This window comes from Aythya ferina (assembly GCF_964211825.1).
Source record: "Aythya ferina genome assembly, chromosome: 8".
NCBI classification, from domain to species: Eukaryota; Metazoa; Chordata; class Aves; order Anseriformes; family Anatidae; genus Aythya; species Aythya ferina.
In genome coordinates this window covers 13,217,103-13,232,497 of record NC_140304.1, presented here as the reverse complement: position 1 = coordinate 13,232,497, position 15,395 = coordinate 13,217,103, and the positions used below count along the sequence as shown (strand labels likewise).

The 15,395-nt window shown below is 50.9% G+C and overlaps 1 protein-coding gene across 7 annotated transcripts in view; it reads left to right on the top strand.

The window, feature by feature from the left end:
• Window positions 1-15,395, top strand: part of RASAL2 (RAS protein activator like 2) — a 174,704-nt gene that overhangs the window by 60,626 nt on the left and 98,683 nt on the right. For all 7 annotated transcript variants that reach the window (XM_084526877.1, XM_084526875.1, XM_084526874.1 and 4 more), the window contains exon 2: window positions 14,014-14,141. In XM_084526877.1, coding sequence (XP_084383003.1) covers window positions 14,014-14,141 — 128 coding nt within the window. The remainder of the gene's footprint in view (window positions 1-14,013; window positions 14,142-15,395) is intronic.

The following is a 15,395-nucleotide window of genomic DNA, read 5'->3' as shown; positions in this document are numbered from 1 at the left end:
AGCTGTCCTGGGTCTGCTGTGAAGGAACCGAGATGTCTGTCTCCTGGTTTTCGTGGCTGCAGACCACGACGTCCGTGTCTCACTGTCATGTGCAGGGTTGACTCCTGTTCCCTGTTTGTCAGCGGCGGAGCTGACCTGGGTCACTGAAGGCTTTTAATTAACCCAGAGGGCTCGCAGAAGGCATGAGGCACGCGGGGAAGTGCTGAGTGCTCCTCTGGTGCGGGTTAGGGCGGGAGGTGAGGCCCTGGAGGCTCTGCGGTGGTAGGCAGTGGCAGCTTCATTTATCTTGCACTATTAAAACCTCATCGAGAGGAACTGGCTGGGCTATTCACCCTGGTGCTTTGGAAAACCAAGTGGGAAGGCGCTGGATGTGACTTGTAAGGCACGAGCAAACCAGTGAGCCCCAGTAAAGCATTAAGCAGAACCATCTTCTGGTGCTGGAGAGATGAGTCCTGCACGTGTCCAACCCCAGGTGGGTGCCTCCCTACGGCTCCGTGGTGCCCAGTAGGTGCCTGCGAGCATGAGCGGGGCCGGGTGGACATCACTGCATCCCTGCCCTGTGCTGCCTCCAGATCGGGGTCCCCCCTGTCCACCACAGAGCTTGTCACTGATTTTTCTCCCTTCCCAGGGAGATGTGGTGGCTGCAGCTGCTGTGGAGCTGTGCTAACGAGGTGGTTCTCGGCTGCTTTATCCAGCAGCAGGGAGCTGTGTGCAGGCTGCAGCACAACCTGGTTGTGGTGAGAGGTCCTTTTATCTCCTGCTTACATAGGCTGCAATAGCTGCAGAAGGGAAGAAAATCCTTCCAGGAAATAGATATTTATTTTTTCTTCTTCGCTGTAGGGTTTCTTCGGAGCTTTCTGTGAACGCTGCGTGCCCACAAACAAAAGTGAAGGGCTGTACATGTGGTCGTAAGATGCCATGGGGTTTGTCTGGGGGAAATTATTTGCGTACAGCAGGCGTTTTGAGTTACTTTGACAGAAGAAGTGAATGGCTGCTATGCATGAATTGAGAAATCGGCATTAGGGCTGTGACCGAAACAAACTGGCTGTGCACATGTGTGAGGCTGGGAACTGGGCCTCAGCCCCCAGACCCCCCCCCCCAGCTCTGTGCTCTCGCTTCTAATGCTGGCCTGTCTGTCTCCGAAATGGGTGCTTTTGTCTGTCAAGGCAGTAGGGGACAAAGTCTGCAGACAAGGAGGAAATACCCATGTGCAGCATGTGCTGGCGGCATCTGATTTGAACGTGCTCGAAGGGGAATCACGCGCTCGTTTGGACGCAGGTGGATTTATTTTAACGGCAGGACTCCAGGTAGGAGAGCTACGTGGGAACAGACACGTGGGTCAGAGAGGAATGCACACTACAAAAGGTAGGAGGAAGAAAAATGTCTTATTGTCCCTACATAGAAAGGACTTGCCCTGGCCGAGTCACGCGTTTCTGAGCTGTCAAGTACGTGGAGGAAAAAAACGTGACAGCACAGAGCCAGCCCCCAGCAGGCTGAATTAAACACACACATAGCAGTCTGCGCTCCGAATAACTCCTGCATGGGTATGTAATTTAAAAGAGAAATGCTTTCAGGGTGATGATAGGTTTTGTCTACATCTGTAATGTCTCATTTGTCTGTGGATGCCCAGCAGCCTTCGCTTTGTTTATTCAAAGAGGAGCAAACATGAGGCTGAGTGTACTTCCCAATGATCGGTGCGAATCAACATAAAAAATGCAGGTCTTTATAAAATATATATGGACACAGATACACGCTTAGCAAGGTTTGCTGGATTGATTGCTCCTAAACCTAGAGCTTGACTCCTCTTAAGCGCAGAGGATTCCCAAGGAGACAGTCGTAGCCCAGGGACAGTGGAGCGTGGCCACTGATGGATAAAATAAAATTCAAGCCTGTTTGCATTTTAATGGACCTTAATCACATGAGGGCTCAGGAAAGAAAAAAATAGATATTTTTATTCTGTTCATTATTGGTCTGATTGCTTCAGGCCTAGCGAAACTGGGCAGCAAAATATCATTTTTGGTTTTTGTACTGCTGTTAAAGAGGATTTTACAAAGAAAAGGGATGTGCATTATCATCATTAGTCACCAAGAGCAGAACAAACAGTGCTGGTCTGTAGATGTGGCAGGGAAAGCAGAGCTGCAAGTTTTTGGCAAACTAAGTAGCGAGGAGGAAATGAGCAAGATGCCATGCATGGTTTTTATCACCAGAGATTTACAAAAATAAGTTTGACATCCGTCAGGGGCTGGGGGTAGGGTACCATCCGGCTCCAGCGGCATGGAGGCAGCACGGTCTGCCTTCGACAGCCTCAAACTCCCGAAAAAGGCAGCTCTGCCTTAAGCCCTCGCTCTCCAGGGCTGCCTCTCATCTGTTGGTCGCTTCTGCTGATCGTGATGGGATCCTCAGGCACGTTTTGAAGGCTCTTGCTTTGTTCTGCTGGCATAGCCCGGGTCTGCCCGGGTCACCGCTTCCTCCTGCTGCTCGTCCCGTCCGTAGCAGCAGGCACACTCATCCCCCCATCCCCAAACACGAGATTTTGTCCAGAGCACGGTGCAAAGACCAGCTAAGCAGGGTGTTCTGGGATAATGCAGTCATTAAAAAAAAAAAAAAAAAAAAAAAGCAGGAGTGGAGGGTGTTTAAAATGCCAAGGTATTTTATGTAACGGGCAGAAAATAGAGAAGCCCAAGTTTTTGCCCCGTATTTTCTTTTGTTGTATCGCTAAGTGGATGTTTGTGTCTGTTTATACTCTGGTTTCGTGTGTGCTTTGAAATCTCATTGTGCTCGGAGGTGGAAAGTTGGCTGCTTCAGTAAAGGCACGTTAAGGACAGCTATCTACAGTAGCTGGAAGGAAATGCTTCTCAAACTTATTGTCCGAGTTGGTTCGAGTTAAGTCTCTTGGGTACGTGAACTTTCCTTACCTTCCCCACCCATCTTCTGGCAGCAAACAATTCTTAGTATTGCGACTTAAAAATTAATACATGGAATAAATCCGCGCTGCCCCTGTAAGTTGTTTCCCAAAAGCAGTGACGTGAGTCTCAGGAGCAGCTCAGAAAGCACTTGTGTCAGTAACTCCCTCTGGAGATGGGGGGGAGTGCCATGAAGCAGTGCAACAACCCTGTCCAAACTGTATGAAAATGATCACGTTGATGTAAAGATTCCTTCTGCCCTCCTAGTCTGGTCGGATTTACTGTTACAAAATGCAGTAGCAGGGCAGGATTGCTAATGAGATGTTATCAGGGCTGCTTCTGCAAGGTTGTGACCTGTGCGTTTCTGTTTCCTACTGCTGAAGGAAAGAAATTTTCTTGTGACTTGTTTGTCTTCCTTACTGGGCTCACTTGGTCTCCTTCAAGGATTGTGGAGATGAGCACCTGTGATTTTACCCTGATAAAAGGGGATTGGGGATCTGTTGGGGGGGCTTTGTGATGTCCATTTGCAAAACACACGGCACGGAAACATTTGGGAACAGGTGCGTGTTGGTGCTGAGGCGATTGGCGGCGTTAGCACTAAGCATGAGAGAAATCAACACTACAGAGTGAATAGTGGGAGGTTTCTCCTTGCACGCTTGATGTTTTGCAGGCTTTGGAATGGAGCAGGAGCAGCACGGGCTCCGGGGTAGAGGGGATGTGGGGTTGCCTTTATCTGGGGCAGCCTCGCCTGCCCGAGAGAGGAGGAAACGTATTACATAGAGGGAAAACCCAGTGGGTCCAAGAATACCTGAAATACTGCACCCTAGCTACAGATCCCCTTTAATTAACCAGACCTTCATCAAAGGAGACGTTAATCACGCTCATTTATGTTTGCCAAAAGCCGAGGAAACCTGCTCCTCCTGTTCTGGGGGGACCTGGGAGCCTGGATCTCCGCGCTGCCGAGAGGGCCCCGCCGAGCTGGCCTGCACAGGGCTCCTCCCTGACACTGCCTTAGCCCAGCGCGTGCACGTTCTCTGCCCTGGCACTGGTATTTCTCCTCATGTTGCCTCTTTCCTGCACAGTTACTTTGCTTCAGCGTCCCACAGAGTAGACGAGAAGAAAGAAATCACCTGCTGCCTTCTGGAAATTCAGAAGGAAATTGGAAACTGCACTTGGATTTGCAAATGTTCAGGCCTTGTGGCGACACTGAGAGCGATGCTCCCTGAGTCAGGAAGCTCCCGAGCCCTCGTGGGAGCCAGCAGCTCCATCTCCTGCCTCGACCAAACTGGCTGTCACCTCCTGAGGTGTAACCAAAGGGAGATGCATCTCCCAAAGCCAGCTTTCCCTCCCTGGGAGGAGATACAAGAGCAGGGTGAATTTACGAGGGGAAGCAAGCCTGGTGCAACCTTCAGCTGGGGGTTTGAACGTAGAGCTGGAAAAAAGTCATTACCTCTGAGCACTGGGTTGAGTGTGGGACTCAGGTTATTTGCAACATGGCGTCTCTTTGCATAAAGCTGGATATGGCTCAGAATCGCCACCACGTCCATGTATGATCCAGTCGTCCTCCTCTTCCGAGTGTTTTGCGCCTGAAGCATCTTTAAAGGATGAAAAAGTTCGGTCCTTTGTATGGTAGCAATGCAGTGCTACGGCACAATGACTCCTCAGACATCAGGGATAGAAATGGAATGAGGAGTGTGCTGGTGCTTTTTCTGGGGGGTGTTTGTGTGTTTCAGTAGGTCCAATCGATTAATCAGTGTCTAATGGCTGTTTCTAGGTTCTGGAAACACTCTGCAGGAGCCAAAGGGAAGGGGAGTGGGTCTTTTTCGATAGCATGAGGGGTTACTGGGAGACTTCTGCTACTTTTGAATCCTTTGGGATGGTCCCTTACGAAGTCATTGGCTTCAAGTTGTTAAATAAGAAAGCGAAGCTTCGCCTCTGTACCTGAGCAACCTGGTGGATTAGAACTGAGTGTCCTGCGAACTCTTCTGCAGGGAAACTACGCTCCTAGGTCTGTGAAATGCCAGCTGTGGGCAAAAATCTTCTGAGCCAGCCCCCTCCAACCAAAAAAAAAGGAGATGCCCTGATCACTCGTGTGTGCTCAGGCTTGAAGAAATGTTCAGGTGGCACGCTGGGAGGTTACACGTAGCTAAAGGAGAAGAGCAGGAAGAGCAGCAGCAGCACTGGCAGAGGAGTGAGCACCAAAGGCTCCCAGGTCTAAGGGAGCACTCCACACAGGTTTGTGGTTGTTCCACCCCCTGAACTCCTCTGTCCCATCCCAAAACCCACAGCCACACAGAGGTTTGGGTTTTCAGACCACAGGGGCTGTGCTTCTGTAGAGGTATGCTTAAGGGGAGGGGAATTCAGCAGTCGTGGCACTGCTCTGAGAAGTTAGTTTTTGGGCCGAGATCAGTGGCACCGAATGCATCGGTTTTCTTGAAGGAAAGCTGAAGGCAAAGGCTTCTAAAACAAAATGCCTGCGTGGTGCAACACAGGCTGCCTTAAAGACGGTGTTTGTTTTCTGGTTGCTCACCTTGAGCTTGTTGTGGTCACTCTCCTACCACCTCGGGTATGCCTGCGGCTTGTTCTTTTCCCAGAAATGCTCCTCAGCCTGGCCTAGCCCCGTGCCTCCCTCCCTTCTCCTGCCAGAAGGAGGCAAAAGGGTCTTGAAAGAAAAGCCTCAGTGGTGAGCAGAGCCGCGTGTTGGGGGCAGAAAGGATAGAAACAGCTTTCACCAAACTTTTTTTTTTTTTTTTTTTTTCCACAGCTGCCTTGGGCTGAGGTCCTCCTTTTTAAGTAGAGGATGCTTTTCCTCAGTCTCCTTCCTGCACTGCTGCAGGCCGGCTGCGAAGACCAAAGATTTAAGAGGGAGCAGAGCAGGCGGGGTGCTCGCCGCTGGAGGGGCTGTGGGATGGAGCTGAGGCCGGGTGAGAGTGAGCATTACAGGGGGAAGGGCACAGAGCCGGGTGAGAAAAGGAGCGTGCATAAATTAAGAGGGAAAACTGCAGCTTTTTCTCCCAAGAATAATTAACTTTTCTGCTATTCTTCATTTTCCAGTTGCTTAAACCTCTCACGAAAGCCTCTCCTTGCTTTAGGGAGAAGTGTCACTTGAGACTCTTCTCCGAACTTGGCAGCTTGGCAACAGGGGCATGTAATCTTTCATAATCCTCTCTTCAGGTTTGTAATATCCATTTCTGTCTGGAGCTTCCAAGGCGTTTTGTAGGGCAAGCGGGAATTTAGCGGAGAGAAATGCACACTTAATATTCAGGAGCAAAGACGAGTGGGCCTGGGTGAAGAATGAGACCTGAATAAGAAGGAAGGAAAAACCTGCTCGGTATTGTCAACGGGGTCACAGCCGTGGCTTTGAGCAACCGCGTGCGGGCGGCTTGAACCCCTCGGTGCCCTGGGAACCGAGCTGGTTTTTCCCCGGCTTGCAGCTTCTCTGGGGGTGATGTCATGGGAGCGACAGAGCCCTGCAAGGAGCTGCCCGTCTGCGGGCCGGGCCCAACCTGCAGCACACCTGCGTGCTCCGGGAGGTTCCCACCGGGGCTGGGTTTTGCTGTCGGCTTCCCCTCGCCATCGCGGCGCGATGCGGTGCTCCTGGCCCGGGTCCACCCGGGGAGGTGCTGATTTCTCATCCTCCGCGCTGTGTCTCCCAAACCTGGCTGAGAAAAGGAGCAGAGGGGGAGAGGCTCGGCTCAATTACCCCTCCGTACGCTCAGCGTTCGGCTAGGCGCCGCGTAAGGAGCTTAGAGGAGCTCAGCAGCGTTCAAGCTAATTGGCAGCTTTAAAGTGCTATTAAGAGCTTCCACACCTTTTGCTCCGAGAAGCGGCGTGGTGACAGTGAGCTGGTGCAGCTTGCTGCGCTCTAATCAGAATTACCCTCCCAGACCAATTTTAGCTTTTCGCTTAATTTTGCTTCCCATGCTCACTCCTTAGCTCATTTGCAGGAAAGCTCCAAGCTGTTGGCTCACTCTGCATCTGCTAGCTGAGCTCCTCGTAAGATTTTAAGACTTGCGGTTTCTCTTCTGGAATGACTCCACGCTTCTCCCTTCTGAAAAAGAAATCTCAGCTCTCAGGGCTGCGTCCTTGTGGCCTGACTGAATTTGGGTCCTCTGGCTTGTGCTCGGGTACTGGGAGCACACAAACATTAGGGGCTGAGGGTGGTAAATGTGCTAGGAGGTCTTGGGAAGGCTTGGTTTTGAGTTGTGTGTGTTACGGGGAAACGAGGGTGGAAATCTTGGCGAGTCTCTAACACAGTCTCAGCCTTGGTGTGAAAACTACTGAGCTTTTGATAGGCAAATGGTGATACTGCAAGTTCGGGGCAGATGTTTTAGGGCAGACCAAGTTAAATTGGCGGAGCCATCTGGGAGCTCAGCTGGGTGAGCGAGCTCGCTGCAGCCGTCTCTGTGCAAACAAGTCACATCTCCCCTGCTGCAGGAATGGAGGGATGGGAGCAACGTCACCACGAGGAGAGGCAGCAAGAATCCATCCTTCTGGACGATGCCAGGTTCATTAAACAATACCATTCTGTCATGTTTTTTCTTTTGTATTGAGGTGAGATTGTTGTGCCTGGGGAATTGGGAGCAGGAAGGCAAACCTGCCACTGCCCCTCCTCAGGTCTCATCAGAGCTTTTTGGCAGCTGGTGGAATAAAGCTGTGCCCTCGCCTCTTTGCAGAAGAGATGCACAGCCCTCATTCAGAAGGGGAAAAGCTCAAAACCCAGCTCCTGGGCCGTGAGCAGCAGATACCTTCAGGCTTCTCATCTCTAAACGTTGAGATTTCCTTTGCCATAGGCAGCACAGGGATGGTAGGGATGGGAAACATGCACCAAGTGCACAAATTATCATCGTGGTGGTTTCCGCGAGGGTATGGGGCATGAAGACTTCACCCGATGGACCAACTTTTTCATGAACACGTGGCTGATGAGATTCTCCAGCGGGCTGATGGAAAACCAATTTTTTTAGACTGTGCTTGATCACTACCACTCAATAAAACAGCAGTGGAAAGTTAATAGGTTACTACTGCAAGGTTGGCCAACACTAGAAGAATTAAAGATCTTGTAAAGAATTTGTGTCGCGGTGCCAAAGGTGTTGGAATCTGAGAAAGTCCTGGTGCTGCTCACGGGCTCTGCTAGCTTCTAAAACACCGTTTTCACCTATTTAAACCTTTTCTGGCTTCGTCCTGTCTAGAATGGGTTTTCCAGGTAGCGTTTTGGCTGTAACCAGTTGGTGCAAGAGCTCTTGCAATCACTGAAATTTGATGGTTTGGCTGAGCTTTCTGACCTCCTGCCCTTGCTCTTAGGTTTCCATGCGAGGATTTGGTTATCGCTGCACGCAGCTGCCGGAGGAGAGCAAATGAGTTCTGCTGAACCGAGGGCTCATCGCTGTGTGTGCGCCGAAGGTTGCTGAGTGTGGCTGTTAAAGATATCGGGAAGAATTCACACTAGATGCTTACCTCCGTAGTAAATCCTATGTAAATGACGTGCCTCTCATCCCAAAGGGTCTGCTCGTGCTTTCTGTGTGTAAGACAACACAGCTACTTCCCCACAGGTCTTTTTCCAGCCGTGAAAATGCAGGTAGCTCCTAAATGGTGTGCAGCCATGCCACGCTGATCAAGAGAGAGTGAGCCATGCTCTGCCTCACAGTAGCTACAAGGCAGTTCCTAGAAAACCTGCAGCCACTTCACTGCCTGGGCCGTGATTTCAAATAAAATGGCAGAATTAATAGCTTCATGTCTGCCATGTGCACTGGCCGTATCTCTAGGTGTGTTGTGATTCAGAGAAGAATTAATCACCTCTGAGAGCATTATTTTCTCTGGCTCGGTAGCGTGTGAGTCTGCTCATCCGAGTTACCCCACGTAGCATGTGCTGAATTTCCTCTGCAGAGTTACCTGATCAGGCGTGAGCACCGTGTGCTCCCCGCTGGGACGTGAAGGATGAGAGCCCGTGCATCTTCTGGTGGGATCACGCCTGGGTCAGAAGCGTGGCCAGAAACCATTGCTTCGAGTTGGAAGCTGGACTTTGAGAAATGGGAAATGCAAACACAAGCTGAATATATATCTGCGTGAGAGAAAGTAGAAGTTGTCTTGGTCATGCTTTCCCAAGCAGACCCCTGGTAGGTGCCGAGAGGTCAGCAGTCCCCTCACAGCTGAGCGGGGCTGCTCTGATGCTCTCCAAATCTCTACTCCCTGTTAAATCCCGACCCCACAGACCTCGGTGTGAGCACAGCACAGCGCTCTGAAATAGCTGCTTGCACGCAGCCATGTGCCGTCGAGCCGTGCCGTGTACGTTCCCCTGCGCTGGTGCCTTGTGCAGAAATCCTGCCTCGTTGCAAGATGCAGGTTTGAGGGAACGGGACGTGTTGAGACACAGTGTGTCTCCGCTTCTGCCGTATCTTTCCCTTGAATCACTGCCTTCATCAGCTTTTAGAGATGGTGCAAGTTCGGCGAAGGCCTTTTAATTGCCGCTCGTCTGTCGTGAAGCGTCACGTCAGTAGTCAGGCTTGAAGTCTCAGCTTCTGTTCAGCGGCTTGATAAAGCTTCGAGCTGATGATTATTCAACCCGAGCTGCCTGCTCGTGCACATTTGTGTAGGTTGGGGTACTGACAAGCTCTCAGACGACAGCATTTACCTAAAGCTCTCCAAGTCTTGTCTCTATGGCAAGTACATAAAGCCGCACGGAAACACTGACAGACCTGTTGTCAGAAGGTGTTAGGGCTCCCTCTAATCTTTCTCTTCAGGGGAAGGCACACAAACTTGGCCACTCCATTAGTTACTCAGCTGCTTGGCAGCTCCTCCTTGGAAACGCGAGGAGCAGAATACGGACCCTAATAAAGTCGATGAAAATTTGGCAAGGGCTTCAGAAAGCCCTCGATTTCGCCCCAGGAAGAGCGTGGCTCAGGAAAGGGGCTTTGGCACATGCCAGGGTTGCTCTTGTCATCGCTGGGATGGAGGTTTGCTTTTGTGTGGTTATTGATGGTAGGCAGAGTGCTTGTTGGCAAAAGGAGCTGGAGATATGGATTTACCTTTAATGTAGTTTTTTTGGCCTGATTTCTGCAGATTCTGTAGTTTTCAGGAGTTGATGCCCCCCTTCTGTTTCAGCAGAGCTGTTGGGGACTAAGTGCTGCTGGAACACTTGACATCGCTTGGAAATAATTTTCTGATTCTGCCCACTGACTGGAAAGTACTCTCCGCTTGTGAATGCGTTTGGAAGTTGCTTTTGTTTGTGGTTTTTTTTTTTTTTTTTTTAATTGTTGCATAGTTGCAATGGAAGATTCAGAAATGTTCCCATCTGATAGCGCTCGTACTGCTCCCTCAGCTGTCATCAGCTTTCAGAAAATGTTTTGGCCCTTTCCGTGGGGATGGGCTTGGCACTGGCTCCTTCTTTCCATGTTTCCATGTTCCCAACCAACACCTTTATCTGAAATGCCGCCGCAGCACGACTGTTCCCTTTTTTTGCCTTTTTTCCTCTATTTTTTTTTTTTCCTTCATTAGCTCTGTAGTTGATAATAAGGTACAAGTTGTCATTTGGCTGAGAGAAAGGGAGCTTTGTGGATATTTATAAAGTGCCTGATGGCATTTCAGTGCCCCGAGGAAAAACAGCCCAGCTTCAAACCTTCGGCCGTGCCAGGCGGGCAGCGCTGCTCCTCTCAGGGCGTCAGGGGAGGATGCACAGAGGAGGGGATTTTTTCCAAGCTGTTACTTAACTGCCATTAGCATTTGTAGGCACATAAGGCATGACCTTTATTCCGTGTATAGGCTGACTGATCTGCTTTCTTGAATGCCTCATTGTCATAGGGCCGAAGGGAGCGGGTTGCAGCAGACCAGGGGAGGAAGGAAGGACGTCTTCTCCCCGCTGTGTGCTCAGGTGTGGGGCTGCCTGAGCCCGTCCCACACACGTCTGCAGGCTTGGAGCTTTTGGGTGTGCCTGCCTCATCTCTTCCCCAGCCCCTGTCCAGAATGAAGTATTTGCATTCGTTGGCGAGTTACCCCCGGGCAAAGGCTTTGTATGAACCTATAGACAGCGCTGTATGAGCTGGCAGAGGATAACCCCGAGGTGACTTTCAGCCTTGCCCTGAAGCTAAGTGGGCCCACACACTAGTGGACCTTGGTGATCCGATCAGCGGTGCTAAATCAGGTTTCTAGGGCATTAGTGGAAGGGATTGGTAGGTTTTATTCCATTCACATGAAAACTTGGGACCAAGAATGTAAAATGAAGACTAAATGTGAAACCAGAAAACAAAACACAGTTTGTGAAGCAACCGGGTGTATACATGATACTGTGTGAAGTCCCAAAGAGCTTCAGTCTAAACCTGTAGAACCCCTTGGGGTGAGTTTTGGGGTTACGGCTGTTGCAAGGGGCTCTGAAGAGGTCTGCTTGGGCAGACCAGCTGACATTTGGTTTAAACAGGGAGATAAGCTGCTAGGCATAGACACACCAGAGCTTTCACTGTGATTTCTGTTGCGGGCAGCTTCCTTATGAGCTCCCCTCTGGTGTGCGAGATGTGCTTTTGTACCATCAGCCCTGGGGAGAGGGCCGGGGGTACCGGGTACCTCAGGAACCCACCGTGCTCTGCTCCTCTGGGTGGAAGACTGTGGGGGCGGCGGGGCTGTGTCCCGCTGTGCGATCAGAAGGGTGCCAGCACACCAGATATTAACGCTGGGCCGTGACTGACAGCTCCAGGCACCGCGACGGCACTGCGCTGCCAGCAGGCTGCAGAAAGCTCTTCTGACGTAGCCAGCCCGCTTGGCAGCAGAGCCGGGGCTGGCCCGCAGCGCCCGATGACTCAGTCAGGTCCCGAAGTTGTTATTGCGGTGGAAGGAGCCGTGCTGTTCTTTAATCCCTTTGTGCAGCCCCGCAGATCAATCGGGTGGTATGCTGCCAAGGCCTGTAGTTAGCAGAAATTATAATGCAAAAGTCTTTGGGGGCTGGACAAGTCGTGACTGTTAGGTTCTGCTGGGGGTGCAGGAGGGTTTCCTTGTGTCGGGAGAAAGCTGGCTTTCCTTCCTGAGGGGCTGGAGCCCCCGAGCTCTGAGCTTTGTCTCTGGTGCACACTCACGGCTGGGATCCGGGGCTTCGTCTTCGCCCTGCAGCCTGGTTGCAGGCCCGGAGCCTGCAGGCCTCGCTTGGGCTTGTTGAGGCACGGGCTGGGTTCCTCTGCTGCTCTTGGGGAAACCAAGGGCTAAGCAGGAGCAGCAGCATTTATATTCTGCGTCTGGTTTGGTTTGGGGCTGGGAGCCGCCATAAACGTGAGCTGCAGGTACGCCAAAAGCCTACCTCAGGAGCGAGTGTCTCTGAGGTGGCCGAAGCCATGGGTGACTCCTGAGAGAGTCTCCTGTGCCCCAGCAGCTTGCACAGCCGTGCTTTTGCTTCACAGCAGCCCTGGTGGTTTCCCTGGGCTGTGCCCGTACCAAGCCGGCTTTGGGGCAGCCGGGAGAGGCGCAGAGCTGCCCCGAATGGCAGCGCCCCTCAGGCCAGGCAGCGCAGTGTGGGGCCTGCCTCTGAAACCTCAGGTTCCCGTCTGAATTATCTCATCCGAAATCAAGGAAACAGAGGTGAATTTCAATATTGTGCAGAGCGGCAGGAGCGATGCATTCCTTTGCTTTTTCTTCCTTACCCGTATCAGATTGCACGTCTCAGGTATTCCTCTGAACCACCACAGGACTCCAAACACATCTCGGGGCGTAACTGGGTTTTTACTTCCCCAGCTTTAAGAGCAGACGCATGCCTTTCGGTGCTGGGGCAAAGCTGCCGTGTGGAGGAGAGCGGGGAGAAGCTGCGGTTTTGGGAGCCACAAGGTGGGATCGGGAGCACCACGGCTGCAGCTGGCCGAGCACCCAGGGTCAAGCTGGGCTCCTGCTTGGGCTCCAGGGGCTCCCTGCAGCCGGGCGGGCGCTGGGTACCTGAGGATTCACTGGCCTCTAGCGGTGACTGCAGGCAGCAGTCACAGCAAGCATCTTCTGAGCCTTGTGCCACTGCAGGTTTATGGACAAGCTCTGCAGAACACCTCAAGCGGGTTTTCAACGCTCTTTTTGCCTGCTGGGCTCCTCAAATGGGAGGAGATCCCGGGCTCCTGCACAGCAAGGGTGAGCTGCTGGCAGTGGGTTTGCTTTTTGTGGTTCGGGGGCTTCAGGAGGCTGCAGAGCACAGCCTGAGAGCGACTGGTGCTCACTTAGATCGGGGCAAAGAGAGGGGTGTAAAACTTGAGTGCAGGATAAAAGTGAGGCTCGATGTTACAGATCATGCGGAACGTGGAACTTCAGAGATTGACTTCAGACCGTTTTCTGAAGTTGTATACGTCGTGCTACCAATGGCTCTGTTGCATACATCCCCTTTGTATTACTCCTGTGGCGTTTCGGTCTCCTGTAAAGAGTTTTTTTCAGTGAGTTGCCTGCTCAGTTGAATTCCTCGGGCTGCCTTCTTTGTACCCAGCCTGCTTGGAGCACTGACAGGGCGCCTTGCACAACGAGGTGTGGCGCTCCAGCCTGAAAGACCTAAAGCAAATCGACTTTTTATTTATTTATTTATTTTTGTCGCTGTGATGGCTGTGACTGAATGGAAATGCTGGAAGACTCCTATCTGCCACAGCTTTACCAAACAGCTTCCTGCCATAGGAGTGCTACTAAGCCCTTCCCAGTGAAATGCCCGTCCCTTTGGACTTTCCCTCCCTTCTTCAAGCCTGCCTGCCTTGCTCCCAGTCTCTCTTCCTGTGCCTCTCTGCCCTAAGTCTCAATAATCAGTTTGTTAAGAGTTTGGGTACGCTCAGGGCCCACACTTTTGTGAAGGGAACAGAGGAAAGATGGAGCTTGCATGAGGCTCTTGGTCTGCTCTTGGTTATATTTCAGTCTTAAGCAACAGCATTTATATTCTTCTCGGGCATTGCCATTTTCGTAAGTCATGCTCTAGATAACTAAGTACTCCCGGTGTACCTCACGTTGCGTTCCCCACGGGTGCCTCCCAGGATTAGCAGTTTGTCTTTTAATACGCTGAGCCAGGCGCTGCTGAGTACAGATTGCAGCTCTGGTGTGCAGCTTGCTGCAGAACCACAGAAGCGAAGGAGGGCGGGTAATGACACACGCTAATGACTCCGGGATCCCGGTTTTCTGTTCGCAGATGTGAAAGGACCACCTACGCACACGCTGTCCTGCGGCCAGTCCCCCTACACCGATACGACAACATGGGAGAGGAAATACTGCATCCTGACCGACAGCCAGCTGGTGCTGCTCAACAGGGAGAAAGAGGTGAGAGGAACGCACGTGGGCCACACAGCCCATGCCTATTGGCCTTGGTTGGTGAAATGGGAAGGCCATTTCTTCATCTCCTCCTTTTTGTTGTTGTTAGTGATGAGCGTGAAAGGAGGGAGCTAGCCTATTCTGCATGTAGGGATAGCAGTAGCACTCACAGTCATAATCTAGCTGGCCCAGATGCCGGTTGCATGGAAGAGGTGACAGCAAACTGTGTGCATCCACCACTCCTTGCTGGAGTTCTTTGCCCTGCATTTAACTCTGCCACTCCATCTTTCTGCATTATTGCTGCTTTTAATGGTAAGTAAAGCCACCGTGGCTTTGTAAACCTATCTCCTCGCATCAGTGCGGACATGAGCTTGGGAAATGGGACGTCGGTGGTGGCTGTGTTAGAGCGCCGAGCTGCAGCGTGCAGCCTTTGCACCGTACAGTCATCCTTCCTGCAGTCAGAAGGCAAATTGTTTGAGGCAAAGGTTTGCCCTCTCTCTAGCTAAATGTAGCAAACAGGATTGGGTGGCCCTTGGCATGGAATACGCAAAGCTATTGCAACCATCTTTGCCTTAATTATAAAATTACTGTGTGTGTGTGTATATATAGCATGTAGGACCGGGCGTTGTGCCGTGGTATGAAGGTAATGTCCATGTGGTTAAAGAATAGGCACATTTTAGTTGATTGAAACGTTTTGAACAAATAAATGCTGATAAGTTCCCTCTCGTAGGTTACACCTCAATATGTTTTTTCTTGTTATATTTGATGTCTGTGGACTCTCACACATACGTTGGCGTTAGAAGTTGATAATATTTCTGGGTTTGTTTGCTCAATTACTCTGCTATAGATTTACCCTGTTTAAATATTTCAAGATAAAGCAGGAATGATTTCAAATTACTGAAGCAGATTTTATTTTATATAAATGTCCATGAGTTTGACTCTAATCCCGTGGCTTCCTACCTATTGGACATAACCTAAATTTCTGCTTTTTTCTTTATTCTTTGCAATCTTCTGTATATGGCTGGGCACAGCCTGAGCTTATTATACCTGTTGCTGGCATAGCACTGAATGTTATCCGTCTTGAGCTGTGATCAGGTGTGTCTACAAAGGTTGAAATATTTCCCTTCATAGGGAGAGTGGGAGGAAAAGGTTTAGAGAAGGACTTTAGTTATTAGAAGGGAACAACATCAATGCTAATTTATAGGAGAGGTGATCAAATGCAGGGAAAATGGAAGACCCATATCATAATGTTTGTTTACTACA